Here is a 26,847-nt window from a genome sequence, read left to right as displayed (position 1 = left end):
TGATAGATATAGATGATGAAAGATAGATAATGATAGATGATAGATGAAAAATAGAGGATAGATGATAGATAGGTAATGATAGAGATAGATAGATAGATAGATAGATAGATAGATAGATAGATAGATAGATAGATAGAAAGATAGATAGACAGACAATGATTAATTGATTGATTAATTGATTGATAGAAACATAGATAGATAATGATAGACAGACAGACAGACAGACAGACAGACAGACGAGAAGATATTTTATTCTTAAGGGGCATGCATAAGTGTACCAGCATGCCTACCGTCCCCTGTCCTAATATTTTCCCTTATTAGTATTATGTATATAAACATTGTTATATCTTTGTATACTACTAACACATACTTGACTGACTGACTGACTGACTGACTGACTGACTGACTGACTGACTGACTGACTGACTGACTGACTGACGGACGGAAGGAAGGAAGGAAGGAAGGAAGGAAGGACTGAAGGAAGGAACAATAAAGAAAGCATAATAAAGAAAGAATTCCCAGATCGGGAAGCTGAAAAGACATCCAGGAAGAGAAGAAAGGAGACTTCTTTGCCGCTGTAGGAAAACCCCCCGCCCCCCCCCACAATTTGGATGAATCCAGGTAGCCGCCAGGAGTCGAGCATCAGTTGAAGACCTATTGGAGGATCAGGGTTTATGGAGCCTATGTCTTCAACTGCAGTCTGACTTCACTGGAGGGGGGGGGGGGGGAGGGGAGGGAGGTTTGCAGGGAGGGGCAGACAAAAATCACCCCTACCCCCCTCCACTCGTGCCCCTCCTGAGAAAAGTGGCTCTCTCTCTCCAGCCTCGCCAGACCTCTCGTTGAACCTTCCCCATCAGAGGGCGGGGACTGAGCTGGTGGGGTGGGGAGGAACGAACGAGGCGGCCCCCTTGGGTTGGTTCGCCCTCGCCTGCTTGCTGCCTCCTCGGCTCGGCGGCGCGGCCCTGGGGCTGCCCCGCGTTCGCAGAGGGCGTTGAACCGCAGCCTACCCTCGCCTCGCCTCCGCCCGCTCCCCCCCTCCCCCAGCCGCAGTGGCCGCTCCTCCGCTTCATTCCGTCTAAGCTGAGGCGAAGCGAGAGGCTGAGGCGCCTCTCTCGCCGCCTTGGCGCGCTCCTGTGCGTGACCCTTCTTCCCCTCAAAAAAGCCAACAGCAGGTTCCCGGCTGCTTTTTGCTTGGCATGGCCGTGGCTTGAGCGGCGTGGCAAGATGCTCCCGGGAAGGCAGCACCAGCAGCGGCCGGGCGGCTGGGACCGCTGCCGGGTCGGCGAGAGACTGCAAGCCGCCCTGGCCGGCCTCCAGGAACTCCAGGTGCTGCGGGAAAACCAGCGGGCGTTGGTGAGCGAGGCTTTGGCCATGCAGCGCCCGGCCGAGGAGAGCCAGGCGCAGAACAAGGAGCAGCGCTTGGAAGCCACCCTCAGCGCCCTGAAGGAGCAGCTGGTAAGGGGAGCCGGCTGAGGAAGAATGCCCCTTTGGGTCGCAAGTGGGGCGGGTGGGTGGTTGAATGGGGAAGAGCCGCAACGCGCCCACGACACGTGTGCCCCGGCTGCTCTTCTCTGGCCAGGTAGGCGCGCCCCGGCTGGCTCTCCAGGAAAGGCGAGGCAGATGCTCCTGGAGCCGGCAAGCTTTGGGGAGGGAGGCGGAACACCCGCGCGGGGTCCCTGCTCGGGCATTGTTCGCTACTCCTGGTTGTAGGGAGCGCTCTCCCTATTCCGTCCCTTGCCCTTGCGAGGTGTCCATGTCTACATCCTCCGCGCCCCCATCCTCGCCTCCAAAGGATGTCCCCTGCTAGAAAATGCGCTATTTCATGGGCTGAATGAGGAGGAAAAAATATTTCGTTCTTGTTTGCGCGGACGGATTTCGAGGAAGGTATGGCTAACAGCCTACTTGCTGCAAGAAGTAATTGTACTTTAATAGTAAGTTGCCTCCCCACCTGCAGTCTCTCTCTGCCCAGTTACACAATCTTTGTCCTGATCTTATTTAGGTTTTATCTGTTAGATCTTTACTATATAAATACTATATAAATAAATTATATATACTAAATAAGTGTATAGTATATATAAAGTAAAAAAACATTTGACACACACACACACACACACACACATATATATATACACTATATATGTATATACAATTTATTTATATAGTAAAGTATAAATAATATACTATATATATATATCTATATATATATTCTGTCTGTGTGATTTTTTGTTTCCCTTTTCATTATCAGCAAAAATGTTACACACACACACATATATAATAAAATTTTGTTGATAATAAAAAGGAAGGAAAACTAGTATAGATCTATTTCAAGCTAATTTTGCTCTCATTAGCTAGCCATACCCTTACACACACACACACACACACACACACACACACTATTTTAATGGTAACCATTAAAAAAAGGGGAAGGCTCTCCGGTAGGTATTAAAAGAACAGTAGGGTGTGTTCTCACATGTTCAGGAAAGGAGCATATATGTGTCTGCATTTGAAGTTAAGAATATTCAAATTCTCCAGTGTAATAATGTAAGATAAGGGAGCATTATTTAAATTAAAATCCAATCTCTCAAAATGTATAATAACCCTGGGGCGTCCTTGTTATCTTCCTTCCTAATCTGAGAGGTCTTTAAATGTTGTATTTTTCCAAGTAAACGTATAGCAATTTAGCCACAATGTTAGATTGTCATCCATAACAACGTGCTTCCTGTCTGTTGCATTTTAACCACAAATGTGAATTTGGTAGGAGAAAGTACTGTATTGAAAATATTGAAATCACACCGAATCTGAGTATAGCGGTAGGGTTCTATTAGCTACATGTTTTGACTTGGAATCTTGCAGACTCTTGATGTCAGTGAGAAAGTACCCATGGGTAAGTAGACTTGGATGGTAAATTGCCCCTTTGATCTACTCCACCCATTATTCAGTATCTTTTTTAAAAAAAGTTTGAGACTGCAATTCCATGGGCATTTGCAAGTAAGTCCTACTGTATCTAATGAGGAGGAAGCTTAAATCGGAGCAATCAGACACTACTAAAATGGAATGTGAATTTTGTGATGCAACTTTCAAGAAAAGAACATGGCTATCCTTTTATACATAAGGGAGGTGAGGAAAGGGACAGCTTTTGTTCATTTGATGCCATTACCTCAACAGGACTGAAATCTAAGCACAAACAGCATCCTATGAATGCTGACTCAAAAGTAAATGCAACTGATTGGGATTTATATACAAAGTTACCCTGTGAAGTCTGGCTGAAAATTATAATTTATAGTGTTACATAGGGTTTATTATAAGACATTCAGCAGAAATTATCTCTCTTTGGGGAATGTTTTGGCAATACCTAATCTTTTTATCTCTCCTTCCATAGCCACATGTTTAATTGAACTATAAAGCCATTCAAGTTTATATTTTTAGTTTGAGGTTTTGTTTGTTTGATTTCTAGTTATTCCAAGTATGATTTCTGAGTAAAACAAGAAATATGAAGCTCATTTCCCATTCTAATTAAATTTTATTCTGGTGCACAAAATCTACTGGGATGATTCCAGATCATGCTTACATTCTTTTTTACATGAACATATTATTTGACTTCCTTTCCACACAAATATATTTTATTGATAAAATAAAGCTATTTCATGCACAGGAAAACCAATCAATGTCTTTCCATGTAGACCACCTTTTCCCTACTTAGCATAATTATAACTATATGTGGGGATGCATTTTTAGTGAGATTTCAAACAGATGTTCCTATTTTGTAAAATATCTATCTTGGTATTTGAAAAAGTATGGAGAGTTATAATGATTACAAAAATTAGGAAACAGTTCACATCATATTGAAAGCAGCTATCAAGCTGCTAAAATGCAAAGGTTACCCTTTGTTCTTTAAAAAAATATTTTAAAAAAATCTAATTACCTCTCACATTTTAGCAGATTGTCTGGAGATTGATCACAATCTCTGGTTCCTTGAAGGTACTACAGTGTTCCAGTGTAGGGACAATCTGCTCATTTTTAAAATAGAAAAAAGGATTCAGAGTAATCTAAACTTAATTTGACTGTAACTTCTAATGTAGCTTTTTTTCCAGTGTGCTGCCTTTAGATACAGGGTGTGTTCCAAAAGTAATGCAATTATATTTTTTAAAAAGTAATTTATTGAACATATTTGCACAAACACTTAAAATTCTTCAAAGTACTGTCCTTGGGCCTCTACACATTTTTTCCAGTGACTCTGCCATGACCGGTAAGCACCCTGGAAGGAAGGCGTCTTCGGGGACCTCTCGCAAGGTCTTCGTCACAGCTGATTGGATCTCTTCTATGGATGAAAAACGCACCTTACCACAACGTGCTACGAGTCCGCGAGTTCCTGGCCAAACACCAGGTGCCAATGCTGCCCCACCCACCCCTATAGTCCTGACGTCGACCCAGCAGACTTCTTTTTGTTCCCAGCCCTGAAAGGAACCCGTTTTTCATCCATAGAAGAGATCCATTCAGCCATGATGAAGACCTTGCGAGAGATCCACAAAAATGCCTTCCAGGGTGTGTACCGGTCATGGCAGAGTTGATGGAAAAAATGTGTAGAGGCCCAAGGACAGTACTTTGAAGAATTTTAAGTGTTTGTGCAAATATGTTCAGTAAATTACTTTTTTTAAAAAAATAATTGCATTACTTTTGGAATGCACCTTGTATATCAAAATTATAAACACCAGTATATTTAGCCAGTTTGGGCATAAAAGGCAGGCAGATGTTGTCAATCACATTGGATAGTTCTAAACAGACAGACTCATCCCATGAAAGAGAAGACAGGTTTTTTATCCTAAATAAGTGTAAAATTGCCTTGGACCATGACTTCTACTGGAGGGACTTGATCAAGTCACTTTCAGACAGTGAAGGGCTACCAAAAATTTTACTACCATGCTGTGGGCGTGCCTTGTGCAGGATGCCCTGCATTTTCTTTTCTTTCTAACATCTTTCAGTGCAAATTTGGTGCTCTGGGGTGGAGCTCCATTTTTACTAATCCCCCCCCCTGTCTGGGTAGTAGCCCACCCCTGCATTCAGCATAGAGAGAACATAGGGTTATTCTGAAGCCAAGCCATTTTCCTCAGCATCAAGAGAACGAATTAAGGAATCTGCTGTATCATCAAAATCAGGAAATGACTTTATTAATATCAGCTAAGAATTTAAACATTTGTGGGTAAGTTGTCAAAATCCCTGGATCTCTGAGATGTTACAGCATGCAGAGGGGAAGAGGGTGGGATGGAGTAGAGAAAAGGCACAATCTTAAACGGATTAGTGTCTATCCCTAGGTGTTGTCATGCAGGTTTTGGGTTACATTTAAAACTATTGAGAGAGCAGCCAGCAGTCAAATTCACTTTGCATCAACCTTCCTATCTTCCTTCAAATAAAATAGTGAGTCAGGCCAAGAATATGGGAACAAACCCACCCAGCTGTTGGGTCTTTCGAACAGGTAAACAAGTTTGCTCACCTGAAATTTTATTTGTATATTTAAACTTCACAGAGTGTAGCCATGAGAATATTGTTAGATGTTCAAGTTTTGTTTTATAAATGGTATTTACGTATTCACATAGCTTATTTCTCTCAAGTAATTGTGTTCAATATTGTAATCACCACCATATGATAAGAAATGATACTGAAAGATTACTTAATAAATTGATGACCCAAACAATATAAAATATATCTTGCTCACAATCTTATATATTCTTTGTGGCGTTTCCTGTCTATTGGAGCTAGCATTGTGGAGGCAGTGGACCTAAGCGCTTTGCGTTATTGATAGAGTCAACTAGTTCTTCAGACAGATGCACAAATAAAGGGCATTGTCCATGGTTTTAATGCTTCCGGTTCACTCGTATTTGTGAGTCATTGGAGAGCTGGTTGCAAAGGGAGTGTGAGACTCCACCCACCCACCTAGATGCCGCCATTTGGGTTCTTTTACTCTCTGTGCAAGCGCTAAGCATTCTGTGCATGCACAGAGCATTAAAAAACACAAGTGGTGGTGGCCGGGAGGGTGGGAGGAGCCTCACGCTCCCTTCGTCACCAGCTCTCTGACAACTCACAGGCATGAGTGAACTGGGCGCATTTAACCTATATCAGTTATCCTATATCAGTGATGGCAAATCTTTTTTTCCTCGGGTGCCGAAAGCATGTGTGCATGTGCTGTTCTGCATGTGCGAGTGCCCACACCCATAATTCATAATGCCTATGGATGGTGAAAATGGCATCCCCTGCCCCCCTGGAGGCCTGAAATAGCCCATTTCCAACCTCTGGTGAGCCTGGTGGGCCCATTTTTCACCCTCTCTAGGCTCAAGAGACTTCTTTGGAGCCTGGGGAGGGCAAAAATGCCCTCCCCTCCCCCTGTGGACTATCTGGAAGCCAAAAATGCCCTCACAGAGCCTCCTGGTGATCCGAAAATCAGCTGGCTGGCACCCACATGCACATTGGAGCTGAGCTAGGATAATGGTTCACATGCCAGCAGATATGGTTCCGCATGCCACTTGTGGCACTCATGCCATAGGTTCACCATCACTGTCCTATGTTCATATAATCCAGCTACCTTAGTCTTGTTTTGGGATCTCACCTACCCTCTCTTTCCATACATAAGCTATAGTATGGAATGGGATCCCCTGTTAGTATATTAGAAAAAAGTATCTTTCCTGCTTCTCTCAAATGTATCATTTTCAGGGTGGCATAATAGTCTGAATGCCTTTGAAGGTATTTCTTTGCAACCTTTTAATTGGTTCTACTTTTCAATTTAAAAGAGAAAAGCCCCTTCCCCCTATTCTACCTATTTGGGTGGAATAGATTGAATTTGTGCAACAACTGCTTCTGTTGTTTCTTTCCTTTTTAAAATATGGAATGTGCTCCCAAAGGAGAATTCAATCAAAATGTTATAGACTTCAGTCTCTACAATCTTGGTTAATTACACACTTCAGTAAGCATTGAGCTAATTCAGATCTCCAAGATCCCTCCCTCCTTATTGGTATTAGACATGGCCATTAATTATCCATCAGGTGTGACACATGCAAAGAGTATTCACTTACAAGTGAGTAGCTTATCAGAAGGCATTGGGGAGTGAAAATTGACTTCAACCTTCATAAAATGCTTAAATCTCACCTGGGAAGCTTTGAAGCCAGTATATTTTGATTAGAATCAAAATGGCGGCACATGTGTACTGCCAATCTTTTGATTACCTGCCATTGATAATATTAACTGAAAACCCCACTGTATTTTATTTAACGCCAAAGGAAATAAGAATTAAAGCATTTATTGCTTGCTCAATGCTGATGGGCTAGTACAAACTCCCAATGATCACTATCTAAGCCAGTTTGTTCCTATTTGATATCTGTACTTTGGGTTACAATAGCTCATTCATTCCATGTATATAAGATTTGAAAATGGATGGGTAGCTGATGAAAATTGAGCAGACAACTGAGAAAGGGTATGAAGGAAAAAAACATCACAGTGTTCCCATTATTGGAAATGCTTTTATATGTATCAGTAGTCCAATGTTTTGCTTGCTTCCGGATCCAATAAAAGTTATTGTTTATCATGATTAAAGCCCTTCATGGGCTTATTTCATTGACCCAGCTACCTCAATCAAGAAGGGCATGTTACAGATCCCATTGGGTAAAGAATTTCAGCTGGTTCAGTCTAGTAAAAGAGCTCTCTCTGCTGTTACCCCTGCTCTATGGAACATCTTGACCCCAGAGACAAGGCAGCTCCTATCCTCTTGGCCTTCTGGAAGTATCAAAACCTGGTTCTGCCAACTAGCATAGAGGACTAAGAGCAGCATGCAGCTTTGGGAATGTTTGGTGTCTTGAGGGCACTTCCTCTGCCTTTTTAGAAACATTAAACCTCTGTAAACCCTTTTAAACTTTGTTTTTAATTACTTGGGTTTCTTTTTTAACTTTTAAACCTCCCAGAGTCACTTAGATGAGATGAGTGGTGTAGAAATTTGATGAATAATAAAGAAATTAGTATATTGAGCATTATTCTAAAAACACAAAGAGGAAACTCCTAATTTACAGATTTCATCCAACAATCTAAAGACATCCTGATCATAGCTTAAGGCATCTCAAAGTTCAACAGACATATTTTTCTAAAGCACAGGTAATGTAATCCTGCACAATTTAAAAGGATGTCACATATAGTTCGAAGGACCCACTGTTACAACAGATTTGACTTCCCTTCCTGCCTTTCCTGAATAGCAATCAGATTATTCCAGTTAAGTTCCTTACTTGTGTTTTCTAAACAAGTAGCCTTCTAGTTCAAGTACGTCTAGTTTCCATTCTGCTTTTCCATAAGAAAACAATAAAATTAAGGCTGTTAAGCATGGTTTCCAAATCCCATTATTTATACAATAAGCATTTAGTTTCACTATAATAATTCTGCCTTTATTTTGATGGAGTCACTCTTTATGTGTAAAGAATACAATATTAGAAAATATATCCAGCTAAATGAGTCATCCATACTGGTAACCTTCACTACATTGTAATTAGGGACTGAGTTGGCCATCTAACATTCTCACAGTTGTAAAACTTACCTAGCACTTGCCAAAGACAACAGTATTAAAAATAGGAATTTAGTTGAAATAATCTGATTACTAGACAGCAGATAATGTTCAGGAAGAGCAGGAAGGGAAGTCAAATCTGTTAGCCCTCTGGGCAATAGTGAGAGCACAATGGCCAACCTTTCAGCATTGAGATCTGTATGCCTCTAGATTTTGGCAGGCACTTCAAAACTTCACAACACTGAAAGGACCAGTTATTCTTGCTGAAATTCCATCTAATCGTAATTGAGCTGGCCATAAGCTCTAGAAAAAGAGAAATAGAGCTAATGTCAAATGTCTTCACTTTTTAGTGGATTGCCTGTATCAGAAATCTTTCTAAGTGTCTTTGGAAAGAAGTTTCCTTGTTGTTTTTAGCAAGGGGAGGTTTTGAAAAATTATACTGTAGTTTCCATGATCTAGTGCAGTGTTTTTCAACCAGTGTGCCACGGCACACTAGTGTGCCGTGAGACATGATCAGGTGTGCCGCGAAGCTCAGAGAGAGAAAGAAAGCAAGAGAGAGACAGAGAAAGAGAAAGAGAACAAGAGAGAGAGAGAAAGAAAGCAAGAGAGAGAAAGAGAACAAGAGAAAGAAAGCAAGAGAGAGAGAAAGAGAGGGAGGGAAGGAGAGAGAGAGAGAGAAAGACATAGAGGGAGGGAGGGAGGGAGAGAGAAAGAGAGCAAAAAAGAGAGGAGGGAAGGAAGAGAAAGAAAGAGGGAGAGAGAAAGAGAGCAAAATGGAGGAAGAGAGAGAGAGATAATTTTTTGTCCAAATTTTTTTAGCGCCCCCCCCCCCCCCCGCTCAATGTGCCCCAGGGTTTCGTAAATGTAAAAAATGTGCCACGGCTCAAAAAAGGTTGAAAATCACTGATCTAGTGCATAATATTTTTTTTCAGATGATATTTTAAAATTCGGTCAGGGTAAAATCCTGCCAGTTCTGACAGGTTCTGGAGAACCAGTAGCGGAAATTTTGAGTAGTTCGGAGAACCAGGCTGGCCCCAGGGTGGGGTGGGAATTGGGATTTTGCAGTATCCTTCCCCTGCCACGCCCACCAAGCCACACCATGCTCACCAAGCCATGCTCACAGAATCAGTAGTAAAAAAAAAATGGATTTCACCACTGCTACACGTAATATTTCTGCTTTGAACTTGTCCCCACCATTTCTGTTTTTTTCACTATGCTATTTCTCGTTGTCCTCTTCTAAGCTTTTATACAAAAGCCTATTTCTTTTTATCATTTCTTTAGTGCCTAATAACTTGAAAGGTTTATAAATAAAAATATCTTGATTGACCTAAAAGTACCAGAAAATGTATTTTCTAATATTATTTAAGTATTCCTTGCCATTTTCCTTGTACATCTCTCCAACATCTGTTTTGTGGTAAAATATTTTGGAGTCAACAGCTAGACAATATTAAAAAAAAATACCATTTCTCCCCCTCTAAAAAAACCTTCAGATGAACTGCAAAGGCTTATAGAAGCCTTCAGTACAGAGTGTTTAACGAACATGTTGAACTACAACTTTTATAGCTCCACTCACTACAACAAAAGGCCATGTTGGTAAATGGGTGATTTATGGAACTCTTGATGGGAATTCCAGTTCCTTGTAACGAGCCTCACCCCCAAATTTTGTGGGCCAGATGTTCAGGCAAATCCCTACTTGACTGGAAAAAACAGATTGTGGTATCATCAAAAAGAAAATACAAATAAGGAATGGATGAGAAGTATAAAGCCAATCAAACACTGATGAAGCACACCAGGCCTCATGGTAGGAAAAATTGGAAAAGAGGAAAGGGTTTATAAAGCCAGTGCAAATAGTTTCATACTGGTTAAAGTGCTGCAAAATTGCAAACAGATCCTGGCACAATAAATTATCCTTGAATACCTGAGAGTCCTGTGAATGCTTTGTGGACTCTTTGCCATTAATCAGAAACCACAAAGGGAGGGATTGCCTGGCAAAACATTAATCATGAGGCAATTAATTCCAACCATGAAAACAAAATTCAGTTACTTACTTCCTGAACTCAGTAAAGCCTAAAGCTCTTTCATTCCTTTGCCCATCAGAAGAGCAATGCTTAGACAGAAAAAAATAGGTATGTCATGTTAGTTTGGAATGCTAGCAAGAAAGGTTAGGTATTTGATTGGGTTGTATTGTGAGTGTTGGATTAGGTCTCCTAACGAATCCTGCAGCAAAATGCATCTCTTGTACAGTAGTATGAGATTGCAAATAGCGGTATAAATCATCTCGCAAACTGGTTATTGAACAGAGAATCCATAGAGCTAATGCTTTTGCTGAACAAATGCACCTGGCCATGGAAGAGGATCCTGCTGCTCAGCTTAGCAAAACACACTTTGGAAGCCCGTTAAGCACACATTTACTCTGCTGTGCAGGCCACTGCAATTAAGCACTCAGCTTTTATCAAACTGCCTGACTATATGGAGGTTATTACTCATATAAGTGTCAGGGTAAGCCACAACAAATATTGTACTGACATTCATGTGAATCTAAATTGAAGCCACATCCAGTCAAGGGAGGAAAGAAAGTGATTGCAGGGATTGGGATGTTGGTGGAGGTGAAGTTTCTCATTTATCCACACACCCCTTCCACATTGGTTTTCTACATGTGAGAAATCTGGATTTCATCCGTTACAAATATATGCAAAGTTCTGCAGCCTTTTGGTTCCCACGAGCTTAGCTTCTAAGATATACTGTATTTGCCTGCTAAATTTGTAAGGTTGGTAGGGGGTGGAGTAGTAAATTAGAGAGGAAAAGGGGAGTTAAATTAAGTGCTTCCTAACAAACCACTGCTGTTCCAGATGTTACTGCTGCTTTGCACATGAGCGAAATTTCAAATGATTGAAACTTCTGAGTTTACTGCCAATCATTTCCAGCAATCGTTAATTGTAGACTAGTGGAACTGAGAGGCTAAAAGTATATGTACTCAGGCTTATGAGCTGCATGAACACAACACAGAAACTCGTAGACGGTCTAAAGTAGAGTTTCCCCAATCTGTCTGGCTTTGCAGATGGTGGGGGAGATGGGGAAGAAGGTATGGTTCAGTGCAAATGATGAGAAAGCGCAGGCATGTCCGCACAAATGGAGCATGGGCAGGGGTGGGCTGCAGCTGGAACGCTAAAGTGGATTCACCGCCATGGCTCACGAGTGCTTGTGTGGCCAGTGCGCTTTTGCTTCTGCACCTGGGAAGATAGCAAAATCGTGCACGGAACCGCAATTTCGCCCGTGTTTCGGCATGCATGGAAGAAATAAAACCTCACCAAAACACGGGCGCAAGCACTCACGAGCCGCGGTGGCAAGCCCAATTTAGCATTCCAGCTAGCAGCCCATCCCTGAGAATGGGCATGCACTCAACGCCTGCTTGCGAAGGGGGATGTGTGCACATTTACCCATCGTTTCAGGCACCCTGGTTTTGAACAGTTCACAGCCCAGTACTGGACCATGGTCTGGAAATTGGGGACCCCTGGTCTAAAGTGTGCTCTTTTCCTAGTCCAATCAACAGCAGACTTTTTATGATAGCATCAGGGGAGGATTCCCAATACCGCCACTACTGGTGTGCTGTGCATGCAGCTTTACTTCTCCTACGTGTGCATGTGCGTCCCAGTGTGTTTTTGCTTCTGCGCATGTGCAGGAAGCAAAATCTTGCCTGGGGCGTGCACAGAGGTGGGTTGCTAAGGTGGAACAGTGACGTGTGCTCGCCCCCCGTGACTCTGAGTACTAGCGGAGTCCAGCGTTATTACGCTACTGCACCTGGGCAGGTAACAAAATCACGCATGGACATGCAGGTAACCCCGCTGAAACATGGGTGCACTTGCATGTCCCGGTGAGATTTTGCTACCTGCCCAGGTGCAGTAGTGCAAATGTGCTGGACTCCACTAGCACTCAGAGCCACGGGAGCGAGCGCACGTCACCGTTCCACCTTAGCAGCCCACCTCTGGCCACAGACGTGTGTGAATTTCGGTGATTTTTTGCTTCCATGCATCTGCAGAAACAAAAAAATCACAGAAATTGCCCCTTTTTGCTTCCTGCACATGCACAGAAGCAAAACCACACTGGGATGCGTGCACAGGAGAAGGGACATTGCGCATGCAGTGCATTTTTCACTAGCGGTGCGGCATCCTTATCCATACTGGTAGCAACCCACTCTGGATAGCATGTTTACTAAAATTTTGTTGATGTAAATCCAGGATTTTCCTCATTTTGAATAGAGCATTAGTTTTGTTTTGGAGAAGGGAAAATTTATAAAAAAATAAAAAGTGCCTTAAAACAGTTTTACCTTCCAAAGAAGGCAATATTGGATCTAGAAGTATGTTAAGCAAGTATTATTGACTGTAAGGATATAGGTCTACGGAGAGGGGCAGCATACAAATCCAATAAGTAAGTAAGTAAGTAAGTAAGTAAGTAAGTAAGTAAGTAAGTAAGTAAGTAAGTAAATAAATAAATAAATAAATAAATAAAAATTAGTAGCTTTATGGGCTTTCTCGATATTTTCTGAAATCAGTGGAAGCCTTTCCCTTGCATTTTCTTAGCAGGTGAAAGGACATTGACGTGCATAGATGATGAAGAATCCACATTATCCTTAAATTGGAATTAGGAGATTGATTAGGGAAGGGTAAAAGTAATATTTTGGTATCCTTGTGCCAGTGGTGAAATCCATTTTTTTAACTACCAGTTCTGTGGGCGTGGCTTTTTATCCCACCCCACTCCAGGAAAAGGATACTGCAAAATCTCTATTCTCACACCATTCTGGGGCCAGCCAGAGGTGGTATATGCCAGTTCTCCAAACTATTCAAAATTTCTGCTTCTGGTTCTCCAAACTACCCAAAATTTCCACTGCCGGTTCCCCAGAACCTGTCAGAACCTGCTGCCTTGTGCCCTTTATCACAGAAGATTTTGAGGGTGTATCTCCAATTTAAAAAGCCTATTTATTTATGTATGTATTTATTTATTTATCTGTTTGTCTAAGTATTGCCCATTTTACAGATTAACTCTGAGCAGTATACAGCTTCAGATATTTTTGTTGTCACCAAGGTGGCTTCCCCAGTTCCTAAGTTTCTGAAATGGTTTATTAATTCAAGACCTATACAAGTAATAGCATGATAGCAATAGCATTTAGACTTATATACCACTTCATAGTGCTTTTACAGTCCTCTCTAATCAGTTTACAGAATCAGCCTATTGCCCCCAACAATCTCTGCCCTGATTTTACCCATCTTGGACGGATGGGAGGCTGAGTCAACCTTGAGCCGGTGGTGAGATTTGAACTGCTGAACTGCTGAACTACAGCTAGCAGTTAGCTGAAGTAGCCTGCAGTGCTGCACTCTAACCACCGTGCCAACCCGGCTCTTTAGAGGTTCTACAGACAGAACTTCAAAATATATTAATTGCTGTTCCGTACTGTTTTACCATCAAATTAATTAATTTAAATGCTCATAGAATCTAGGCAGCATATTGTGACTAGAAGCTACTAGTCTTCAATTTAATTTCAATTTATTAGACTTGTATGCCGCCCCTCTCCGAGGACCCGGAGCAGCTTCCGATTTGGTTCTGCCTTTGTGCTATTTCTTCAAAGATCAGAATAATGCTAGATGATGGGAATATTGAGTAGGTCCTTACAGAGTCAATAGAAACTGAACATCTTCCCTTTTCCCTATCAATAGTCACGGCTGAGGAGACAAGATGTGGGATTGAAAACTCATCTGGATCAATTGGACCAGCAGATCAGCGAACTGAAGTTGGATGTTGGCAAAACTTCAATTGAATACCTTGACAGTGATAGTAGGCCCAGTTCAGGTAATTGGATGATTTTTTCCCCTTTTTCTTCTGCTATGCACAGTGGCAAATTCATTAAAACAATGTTAACGCAAAATGTAATGCATATAAGGCAACTTTATTGGTAAGGAACAGACTCACCATATGTCTCCCTAGCTTCCTGTTCCAGCCCCTGAGCCCCTGCTGATTGTGCTCTTGAAATTAAGTGACAAAATTGACTATTTGGTGGGGCATCAGGTTTAGCCAAAAGAAGGACAAAAGGAGATCTTCACACTTACCTTTTCACTCATCCAAACTCTTCTACTTCCGTTAACACCATTCCGTCCCTTGCCTTCCCCTTGCTGCAACTTGGAAGGGATAAATATGGGTTGATAATCAATAATAAAAACACAATATATACTGCTCAAAAGTAAATGGAACACTCAAATAACACATCCTAGATCTGAATGAATGAAATAGTCTCAATGATTTTTTCATTTGCACAACTATTCCATTTGCACAACAGCATGTGAAACTGACTATCAATCAGTGTTGCTTCCTAAGTGGACAGTTTGATTTCACAGAAGTTTGATTCTGTTTTTTAAGTGTTCCCTTTGTTTTTTTGAGCAGTGTATATACAAAGATGGTTTATTTTCTAAGTTTCTGTTTTTAGCGTTTTGACTCTTTGAAGTCTACCATCTTTCAAAAGGTGGGACCCTATGCTCAGGATTGCTGCTGTTCATATTTTGCATTGGCCAACCTGGTGTCTTTTACAATTGTTGAACAACATTTTCCATAATTTTTCCAGCTATACTTATAGCTGAATGTTATAAGAGGAAATAAAATTTCCATAAGTATTCTTCTCAGGCTATCATGTGGTGTGTGTGTTTTTTAGTTGTGGCTACTCTTCAGATGTTTGAGAACTACTTGCACATTATAGATAGTCTATTTGCTTTTGAGGAACTTGTTATCTCTGTCCTGATCACAGCTAGAAGAAATAACAGTGATTTCCTTTGCAACTCTTCCTTCTTTATATTAAACCAAAAAGCTTAAGGAGACCTCTAGTTCTCTCAGAAGGTGACTGGTTAATAAATCCTTCATGATTCTGTAAGCCTAACTTAGCATGAAGTAGATTGACCATTGGTTCATTGGTTCAGAAGAAGTATAAAAACAAGCAATCTGAAAAGATGCTTTATGCTTTATTTTTCTTTTAGATGGACATAACCATAGTTAAGATTTTTTTTTACTCCTACTTAAGTAAATGAAGCAAACCATGGATATTTCATTGTCTTTACCCACACAAGAAGGGAGAAAGCAAGCAACCTGTAAAAGTCATAAAGCACAAGTGGCCATTCTTACTTTAAACTGTGGGTGATGTGTGAACTGACTCACTGAGATTCTTGCCAAACACCTGTTTTATGTGAACTGGGAAAGAGATAAAAAGGAGAGCCAAGTTTTGGAGGCTCTAAATTTGTTCTGAGGACCATAGACGTGGATAATTATAGATAGTGACTATTAATATTTAAGCATAAGTTATTAAAATACAGATGCACAACCTACTGGAAGATCACTTAGAGAAACCCAAATGTTGTTGCTGAATTTCAGTGACTTTGAAATCTTCCAATTGCCATTGGTACATCACTCAAACTAGTCCTATCTCCATTTCCATCACTGAGTCTTGTCTTCATTCTCTTTGAAGCTACCAACCTTCATGTCATTGTTGCTTCTTTGTGCTAGGACTTGCCACCTTCCTTGCCACCAACAACCAACTTTTCATTTTCACCCAACCCATCTTCAGTCTTCCCCTTCCTATTTGATCCATTCCTTTTTACTTTGGCTTGTGCTTTATTCTTCCTTCAATTCTTCCCCACTCCCCTTCATTTCTTTTTCCTGACATCTGAGACAAAAAGTCTGCAGTTGTATCATATCAACGTTTTTATACTTGGTTGACCCATCCAACTAATTTTCTTTCCTGTTATTCTCTTGCTTTTTGTGTTTTAAATGTGAATTGGTTTTTGTACAATTGTGAAATAGATGGCATTGATTTTAAATTGATCATTCAGATAACAATTATGCTCTGCTTAAAGGAGGAAATAGAAAAGGCAAATCCTTTCATGGATGAGGAGCTGTCTTTTTCCATTCATTAAATTCATGAAATACAATGAATGCAATTGAAATAAAACAAAGCTTGTTTCTGTGCTTTTTTTTTCATTTTCACACCATTTCTATGGGTGCTACTTTTGCCCATTTGGAGCACAAGCTCAAAATGATTTTCAGTCTCCTGGAGCTTCCCTCAAAACCTGCTCACCTGTCTATGACAGTTTTGACATTGCCAGTCAAAGACACAATTCTTCAGACTTTCCTTCACTGACAGATTTTTTAATGAGAAAAACCAGAAGCGGTGAGAATACTCGGGAGCAGTGTTCTCTCTAAAAATTTTTGGGGGTGAGCGGAAAAGTATAGTGTCTGAGCGGCAGTCCCTTCGGGACTGGGCGGCACAGAAATAATAATAAAATTTCCCTCTCAGCTTCTGGGCAGGTTTGGAAAACTCTGAGTTGATGATGATTTTTAAGTGAGCGATTGCTCACTGCTCAGCTTAGAGGGAACTATGCTTGGGAGGCTTAGAACTATAAGACCAGAATGTCTAACTTGCCATTGCAAAATTTTGTGATTGAGGGACAGCAGAAATTTTGTCTGAAAGCACCTGGTTTTTCTCTCTTGCAGTACTTTCATCCATGAAATGGAAGAGAAGGAAGTGCTCCAACTGAACCTTCTGCCATGCAGTTTATTTGTTCTCTGTAAACCAGGAATTTTTTTTTATTCATCAGGTTTTTATGATCTGAGTGATGGTGGCTCCTGCTCTCTGTCTAACTCCTGCACATCTGTCTTCAGTGAATCCATTTCCTCCTCCCATGCCAGTTTGTTACCAAGTTCTCAGCTCTCCAAAACTCATCTTAGCATCTTTGATTACCGACCCAAATCTGCAGATGAAACCACAGTGCGCACCCAGTTCAAACAGGAGGGACCTCATAGCAATGATGGATGCCAAAGCAAAGCTTGCCTCGATGTTTCAGGCACTCCAAGCAAGTCCAGACCAAGGCCTGTTTCTACTGGTGAGTATCTCAGGTTCTTTAGATCTTGATTAGAAAGGGAAAAGCTTTCTTTTAATCCTTGCTATTGTTGATGAAGATGCTAAGGCACATGTCATTTTGTACTGAGGCTATAATCAGCCTTTTATTCTAAAGAAGCAAGAGGATTTTGCTGAAGCTGTCCTGGATTGGACAGTGTAGGAAGTTATGTTTCACATAGCACATAGCAATATGGACAGGTTTAACTCACTTAAAAGTCTCTATCAGACAGATTTTTCATCAGTTTATCCTCTCTTGAAACAGCATTGTGTAATTCCTGTTGAATTACTGCCTGGTCTTCAGTTTGGGCCAGGAGCTTGGAACTTCAATATCCCCACTCCATAACAACAAAGATAAACAAAGCTTATTGCCAAACCGCATAGTACAAACTGTTGACATGTTTCTATGGTGTTTGCATCATGAAATGCAGTTGTTGTTATTGTTGTTGTTGTTATTATTGTTGTTGTTGTTGTTGTTGTTATTATTATTATTATTATTATTATTATTATTATTATTAATTAGATTTGTATGCCACCCTTCTCCAAAGACTCGGGGCGGCTAAGTTCTCGATCTTAAGCCAGCTTGATTGATTTTATAGACATGGTTTGCCACTGCCTTTCTAAATTTGTGTGTGTGCGCGCATTCCTGCTCTCATTTACTGTGTCCTTATATCTTCAAGTGGTCTCCCATCTAAGTACTAAGAAGTAAATTCTGCTTTTTTCACCGAGACACTTTTGTCTCAATGTCTTGGAAACAGCAGGTACTTTAAGTCTGTACTTAAGAACCACACAGCCTTTAATCACACAGGAGGAATTTTAAAAACATTCGGCCTTAGATGTAAAGAGAATAGCTGACTCCTTGCCGATAAGAGGTGCGTGTTAGTGAGATATGTATACCTATTGGAGATGAGCAAAGTTGTGTTCCTTCTGAACTACTTTGGAGGTCATTTAAACCTCCAGGATTGTGCAGGAAGTACATAAAGTTGGAGGGGCTGTTCAGTTCAGAGTCATAGTTCCCTTTAAGCTGAGCAGTGAGCAATCGCTCACTTAAAAATCATCATCAACTCAGAGTTTTTCAAACCTGCCCAGAAGCCGAGAGGGAAAGAGTGAGAGGGAAGGAGAGAGAGAGGAAGAGAGAGAAACAGATAGAAAAAAGAGAGGAAGGAAAAGAAAAAGAAAAAGAATGGGAGTAAGGAAGAGAGAAAGAAAATCAAAATCTAGTTTGAAACTAGCTCAACTATTTAAGTGGCATTTTGATATTGATAGAGTTGCCCTATTATGAGCTCACTGTTATAGACACACAGTACAGTATTTTATTTTGAAATTCTCTGAGGCAAAACAGGGTGGGTTTTTTATTTGTTTGTTTGTTTGTTTGTTTATTTATTTATTATTTCTGTGCCGCCCAGTCCCGAAGGGACTGCCGCTCAGACACTATACTTTTCCACCCACCCCCAAAAAAAATTAGAGGGAACACTGTTCAGAGTGTTTGCATTAACTAGCTAAATGGTCTTAAAGGCACAGTTTCACTAGAATGTGAGTAAAATACCAGAAATAATAATAAAGGATGCATAGCAAGAAGAGGGAATTTTTGGTTTTGTTGTTGTTGTTGTTATTGTTCTTATTATTATTATTACTATTATTAGTATTATTACTATTATTATTAATTCAACTTCTATGCCACCCAATCCTGAAGGACATAGGGCATCTACAACAATAATAAAAATACAATATAAATAGATACAAGGGGATAAAAAAGAAGTCGAACATTATTTGAAACTAAAACATTATCTAAAACTGTTTTTTTAAGTTCAGCCTTCCAACTTACTTGGTTAGACCAAGCTGGAATTAATTAGTTACTGTATAGTTTTTACCCACTTTGTTCTGTGAAAGAAATAATATAGCTGCGGCCTATATCAAGAAACGTCTTCCAAAATTGGCCAGTACATCGTGAAATGGAGCTATCTGGGCATGCTTCCTGTATCAACTAAAGCATTTAAATTTATACAATTACTCAGAAGATTTGCCTCGGTTACCTCTTTCACCCCTCCGTTAGTGTCAGAATGGAATTTGAGCTTCAAAATCTTGAGCTGTAAGAACAGTCAAGAAAGCAGTTGGCTTGATTAATTCTAATGAGATGTGACTATCTGACAAATGAAAGTCACCCAGAACTGCTCTGACTTGGACTGTGACTGAGAGGCTGGTTGTGTGGTGTGATAAAAGAGGAGTTTGAATGGTGACTCCTGAAGAATGGACAGGATTCTCTGCGCTGTCAGTTCAGCCACCTTTATTAGACTCAGGCCTCTGCTGGATTATGAAAAAGCCAAGGAAGTGAAGTACTGTTGGTCTGTTTTTTTATTTATTTATTTTGTCAAGGGCATATACAAAGATATAACAATGTTTATATACATGATATTGGTACTAATAATAAACATTAGGACAGGGACGGTAGGCATGTGATGCACTTATGCATACCCCTATGTGGTAATGTTGTGCCTCATGTCTGGAAGGAGGCAGTGGTATGCTCCTTACTCAAGAACCCTTGGACCAATAAAGATTTAGGTGACTATTGTTCTGTGTCCATTCTACTCTCTTTTAGAGAAGGTTGTAGAGAAGATAGTTTGTCTACAGTCAGCAGTGGGCTACCAGCCGGAACGCTAAATTGGGCTCACCGCGGCGGCTCGTAAGTGCTTTTGCACCTGTGGAGGTAGCAAAATCGCACACGGAGCCACAGTTGTGCACATGTTTCAGCATGCGCAGAAGCAAAAAACTTGCAAAACCACGGGCGCACCTGTGGCTCCATGAGCAATTTTGCTATCTCCACAGGCGCAGAAGCAAAATCGTGCTGCCCCGCAAGCACTTTCGAACCGCGGCGGCGAACACAATTTAGCATTCCGGCTAGTAGCCCACCGCTGTCCACAGTTGATAAAAACCCTGAAGTAAGCAGTTTATCTATATCTGTTTCAGTCAGACTGGGATTCATGTGGAGACAGCCTTGAACATGCTTATATAAATGACCCATGATGGAACTAGAATGGATATCTTAACATGCTGCATCTATCCTTGTTTTCTTCATATGTCAATGTATTTCGACACCATTGACTATAGTATCCTTCTGGGACAGCTCCAGTGGGGGAAAATGGGGGGGGGCATATTTTAGGTGCTTTTTGTTTCTTTGGGCTGGTTGCTGGATATTGGTTGGAGAGCCCCTCCTAAGGCTCTTCTTTGTGGGGTGATACAGAGTTTGACTCTCCCTTCCTATTCCTTTTTCCTATATGTGAAGCTATTCACTGTTTTGGAGTTCAGTATAAAATCAGTTAAGTGAAGCTATATGAGTTGCCAGAGGAGGAACCATCCAAGACTCCATCCTACAAAGGCTGAGTTCCTGTCGATGTTAGATTGTACAGAATAAAGAAGATGACTGAGATTTGCAAGCTTCCTTATCAAAATGACAAGGGGTGAAACATAAGTAAAGTCCACAAAAAATGCTAATACAGTGGTAGCTCTAACTAAGAACTCCTCTACTTACGAACCTTTCTAGATAAGAACCGAGTGTTCAAGATTTTTTTGCCTCTTCTCAAGAATCATTTTCTACTTACAAACCCAAGCCTCCGAATCTGTAACCGGAAAAGGCAGGGAGAAGCCTCCTTGGGGCTTCTCTAGGAATCTCCTGGGGGGAAGCAGGTCTGGAAAGGTGGGGAGAAGCCTCTGTGGGGCCTCTCCAGGAATCTCCATGGAGGAAACAGGGCCTCCACCCTCCCTGTGATTCTCCCAATCGCACACATTATTTGCTTTTACATTGATTCTTATGGCAAAAATTGCTTCTTCTTACAACTTTTCTACTTAAGAACCTGGTCACAGACTGAATTAAGTTCGTAAGTAGAGGTACCAATGTACTCAGAAGAGACTTAGATAGTCCTCCACAAATTACAGTGGTATAAGAAGGGGGGAGGGCTTACATCACAACCACACCTACAAATTTATTTTATTGCAACCAGTCTCGATAAAAGTAATTTTAGCTATTTGGTAGAATTAATTTCCTGGCCTGAGATCTATTGAGGTTGACACAGGACCATGTAGATCTGGGGATATTCCATCTTTAACCTTGAATGGAATAAAACAGGGAATCCCCGTTCAAGAATAGTGTACAATTGGTAGGTCTTCCTAAACACACAGCTCCTGCTCCATCAGCAGGGGACATTTATGCCCAGGAAAGTGCACAGCTTCATCTGATATGCTGACTGAACCCTTTCCTTGATTGGGAAGCTTTTGTACATAACTTACTCACCTGACAGCATGTTTACTGAAGTGTGCTCTACATGGGGCTGTTTGTAAAGATCACTCAGAACATGCAGGAGTACAAGCAGTGATGACCATGGCTCAGTATGTCCATGTGCTGGCTATGACCCATAAAGTCCTTCTTGGCATTGGGCCTAGTTAGGAGACCCTGATAGATTAATCTGACAGGATTGGCGCACTGCAGGTTTCTTCAGTTGAGCTCTGCCATCTATTGAAACTCCAGCCTTCTCCACATGGCAGCTGCCTTCTGGAGTAAGATCTAGAGGGTTATCCTATTGGTGGCATTCAAGAGAACCTTAAAACCCTTGGCGTTTCTCCCAAGATCTGAGCTAGCTCTTTGCTGAGTACATGATATGTCTGTTATTGCTGACCTGATTCATCCCTTTCTTTACTGTTTTATTTTGATTATGTACTTGCTATTTTTCTCTTATGCTGTGAGTCAACCAGAATTGATTAGAGCTAGAAGGCATCTAAGTTGAATAAGTTAATTTAAAAAAAAAGAATAATAAAATTTACGCCCTCATATATTGAAGGAGCAACAGGTCTACACCATGAATCCTGCCATCCTTATCTGGTTCACAGCTTATGAATGAGCATCTGTATTAGGGAAAACATCTTTGTAGGTAGATCTCTGTGTAACTTAGAACATGGCTGAGGACATTGTTCAGACTAGAAGGCAGTGTAGAAATTGGATGAAAATGAATGCTTATATCCTTTACCCGTTCAGGTAGAATCAGTGATCTACTACTGATCACTACTCTATGTGCAAGGAAAACCATAGAATAATTCTAGTGTTGCATAAGTTTCTCAGACACTGATTTACACAAACATATCTTTCTAGATGACCTGAACATCAAATGGTGATTTTAATGTACAAATAAGATATGACAATTATCTCCATACTAGAGGAACTTCCATTCCATAATTTCGTTGTTTGTTGAGTCATTTCAGACATTTGCATACTTTTATGGAATCGAGAGAGAGAGACATAATACTGTATGCACGGCAAAAGATGAACCAACCATTAGGAGGTCTTGAACACAGGTTTATCCCATCATTATTATTCTTGTGGAATAATGAATGTTTGGGAAATGGATGTTAATTTTATTTTAAAGATTCAAATGTATTAATTGCATTGTGAAAGTTTATATTGGTATGTGCTTGCATAAAGCCAAGACAGGACAGTTTGTCATTCTGAACACATGGGTTTTGTCACAAATGAGGAGCATCTATGCTTGGATGTTGTCTGGAAAACATGGGCATGAGCTTCATACCTAGGGAGAATTTTTTACATGGAATGCAATGTAACACTTTGCCTTTGTGTCATGCACAAAGTTTATTTTATATCAAAAGAGCATCGTGTCATTGCCTTGCTCATTTAAAAGGGATGGAAACAACAAAGATGTTACTTTCTTTTAAAAAAAAAATTGTCTTTATTAAGTTTATACATTAAAAGGACAGAGAAAACGCACACATGAAAAATACATACTATTTATCTTGACATAATTATACATATCACATTGAGGATAACAGAAAATAAGAAAATATTTTTGTAAATATTATAAACAACTTACATAAGACATTGATTGATTCAATATAAAGTAACACCGAAAGATGTTACTTTCTATTAACTTTTTTTTTGTGGAATTTTGTCTTCTCAGGTGACCTTGAAAGACTCAGCGTGGTGGATGCTGGATTTCCAAAAGTCACTGACCTCAAAGCCTCTCCCCAGCTTGGTTCAGGAGGGGAAGTCCAATTTTATTGCATGGACCCCAAATACCAAAGCAATTTGGTCTCCAAAAGTGGGAACGATGTGTATCCTTATCCTAGTCCTCTTCATGCAGTTGCTTTACAGAGTCCCCTTTTCTCCCTGGCAGAAACAGAGGGCCGCTCTTTACTTAAAGGTGTACCTCATTTCATGGGTCCCAGCCTGATCAAGACTCGGCCACTTATGGAACTCAGACCAGGGGGTTATATCAACAAACTGCTGCAGCTGACACGCAGCAAAGGAAACTATCCCGCCAGCTATCCTGCTGAGTTCAGTGACAAAGGTCCAGCAAAGAATCAACCGCTCACAATGCTCCAGAGACTCATTATTATCCCCAGTCCTGGTGGAGTGAAAATTAACAGCAGCAGCAGCAGCCAGCTGGAAAAACAAGGGAGCCCATTGCCTTGTAATAAAAGCGATGGGAAGCCACCAAGGGACTCGCCTGAGGGGGAATGTGCCAAACAGCCGGAGGTTGTACATTGTGTGGATGTAGAGCGGGCAGCTTCACTGGCTGACACCGAGTCTTCACCAGCTGTGAATGGCTGTTGTCCTGCTCAGCCAACTGTGTGGGACTCTCCTGTCACTGAAGCTGGGGAAAGCAGCCTGGAACGCAGCTCTTCTTGCTCCCCATTTGGAGTTGATGATCCCAACTTGACCTTCCCAAACACGTGGGTTGGCTCGGCCAAAAAATCTCACAAGAAATCTCCCAGGGCCATAAAGCCTGAAGAAGCCGAGTCTGCACCCCAGGAGGAGTTGGTTCACGCCAAGTTTGTCCCTACCGAGTCCCATCAAGTTCGAGTCAGGTTTGCCAATTCCAAGGTGAAGCCTGTGAAGATGAAGAGGAGGAATAGCGAAAAGACGCTGAGGCCAGCCAGGCAGGTGCTCTATGTGGAGAAGCCTCGTGGGGTTCACCAGCTTGCTGCCAAGTTGCCTCTTGAGTGGAGTTTGTCTCAGAGACAGCTGAGGGGAAGACACCTAATTCGGAGGCCTACCTTTGCAGGGGAAAGCACCGGGAGATCTTGCTCCGAGTCCAGCCTGTATCCTGTGCCATTCGGGATCCCTCAAACACTATCCAGGTCTGAACTCTGCAGAGCGTCCGCTAACGCCATGTATTCCCTCGAAACAGCTTATTCTGACCCAATGATTAAAAAAAAGCAGCGCAAATGGCAATCCACAGTGGAGATCTCGGCAAAAACCCAAGTTTCCAGCCTCTCTAGCAGCCTTGCCTTGGGACCACCGAAACAGGGAAGGAGAGCTGGGATTTTGCGTACCGTAACCATGAGGGCCGAGTCCAGAAAAAGCCTCCCTCTTCATCCAGGGGCCTATGCCAAAAGTGAGTCTGACCATTCAGAGTATTCTGCTGAATGTGCATCCCTTTTCCACTCCACCATTGCAGAGACCAGTGAAGGAGAAATTAGTGACTATACAACCAACCGCTTTGGGGACAGTGAATCCAGTGATAGTGATTCAGAGGAGGGCAGTAGCAGCAGCGGCAGCAGCAGCCTGACTCTGGATTATGCCGATGAGATCCATGAGCATGAAATGATTTGGCCCACATCGACAGGCAAGCAGGCAGCAGCAGCAGCTACCGGTCAAGTCTTGGCCAAGCCTCTCCCACCAGTGCCCAAACTCTGCCGCATCAAAGCATCAAAGGCTCTCAAGAAGAAAATTAGGAGATTCCAGCCTAGTTCCCTGAAAGTGATGACCATGGTTTAAAAGGAGAGGAAGATTGTTCAGGCAGCTGCTTGTGTCCCCGTTTGCAAAGCCAAGGAAGATTGGTACTGTAAAAGGATTCTTGGATCCTAGATTTCAAGTCAAGGTGGTCGTTGTTGTTGGGTTTTTGTTTTTTGCATTTGTTTAATGCCTGTCTAAATGACACTGTGTTCCTTTTTCTGTTCTGTAAGTGTGTTTCTGTGGCTTCATACCTACTCTACTTCATTCCATTCTAATAACTACTAAGTGTTTAGATTCTGTGTCCCATTCATCCAAGTCCTGATGAATTGAGGGAAGAATGCATAGCCTATAATGCATGGGGGAGATTTCCCAAGGTTGGCAGGTGTGTTTGTCTATGTGTGTAAGATTGCTTTCTTGCCAGAGATGGCACTGCAACGTGTTTATTGGAAGATCACTCATTGTCAAAAGATCTCATCTTCTCTTTCTTCATCATCCATATTGATGAGCAGCAAGGCAAGATACAGATTGAGAAAATGAACAGTAATAATCATGATCAATATGACTTATTCAGTAACACTTGTCCGTTCGTTTCAGTTTTCTGGGGTCGGAGAGTTGTGCATGGCTCAGAGGAAGGTTTGGATATGATTCTTGGCCATTTCTAAATTCAGAAGGTTAAGTAATATTCTACAATATAGAATATCATCTTTTGATATTGAGATGTTTGCATCTTCTGGACTGGGTAAACTGCACCCCAAACTGTGCCACAGCACATTACCAGCTCAGATTTATTGCAGGCTCAATAAATGTTATGATCTACAAAGCTGTCTCATTTTGTTCAGAGGCTACTCGGAGTTACTTTGGTGACTGAGCTTTTTCTAAATGTGTTTGAAATTAATTGGGTGCTACATGAATCATAATACTAGATCCCTAAACTGCTCAAGCCACATGTGTTCATGGTGTGTTTGTATTCTTTTTAGAGGAAAAATACTGCTAGATGCTGCATTTAAGGATTGTGCTTGAACTCAGTGCTGCGCCATTTTTTAAAAAAAATCACAAGTAAAATGCATGCACAAATGTGCCCAAACTGATATGATAAGTTTAAGATTAATATCTCTGATTTTTTTCCTGTCTGATAGAAAGATTTTAAAACACTTCCCGCCATGTTTACTGTGAATGAGGTTTGCAAATGGGTGCAATTTATCATTAGCAAGATATAAAACACTTATATGCTAGAACTGGAGTTCCCCATGCTAGTTAGGAAATTCTGGGAGTTGAAATCCACAAGTCTTTAAATTGCCAAGTTTGGGGAGCTCTGTGTTAGAAAACTCTACCACATTTTCTAATTGTGTCTTGCCTCTCACTCTTCCCAAGGATGTTACAATAATATTCCAGTTTTCCTTGGGCAAGTGATCTACGTGGAAATACACCTACACCTATTTTATTTTCTGCAAAAATATATGAGTGATTACTTGGAGGGGCCAGGTACAAAGCTGGGAATGGTGTCAGAATTTGGTACTTTTCTTGAGAGCATGCCCAATTTCTACTTGTAAGCACAACATTGGCACCCATAACATTATAGCAGTACTGTGAGCAAAGTGGGGCTCTTCCTTTTACATAGAAGTGGATCTATTTCTTATGGGGGGGTTTTTTGCA

At 41.2% G+C, this 26,847-nt stretch overlaps 1 protein-coding gene across 1 annotated transcript; it reads left to right on the top strand.

Annotated features, from left to right (window-relative positions):
* The first annotated feature begins 879 nt into the window (after positions 1-879).
* Positions 880-26,014, top strand: DACT2 (dishevelled binding antagonist of beta catenin 2). Its single transcript, XM_070740330.1, has 4 exons — positions 880-1,455; positions 14,239-14,371; positions 17,158-17,442; positions 23,414-26,014. The coding sequence occupies exons 1-4, from the start codon at positions 1,225-1,227 to the stop codon at positions 25,234-25,236; spliced, it is 2,472 nt and encodes an 823-aa protein (XP_070596431.1). The 5' UTR covers positions 880-1,224; the 3' UTR covers positions 25,237-26,014.
* The last annotated feature ends 833 nt before the right edge of the window (positions 26,015-26,847 follow it).

This window comes from Erythrolamprus reginae, chromosome 1, assembly GCF_031021105.1.
Source record: "Erythrolamprus reginae isolate rEryReg1 chromosome 1, rEryReg1.hap1, whole genome shotgun sequence".
Classification (NCBI taxonomy): Eukaryota; Metazoa; Chordata; class Lepidosauria; order Squamata; family Dipsadidae; genus Erythrolamprus; species Erythrolamprus reginae.
The sequence above is the reverse complement of the archived record's forward strand: the minus strand, read 5'-3'. Positions and strand labels throughout refer to the sequence as shown.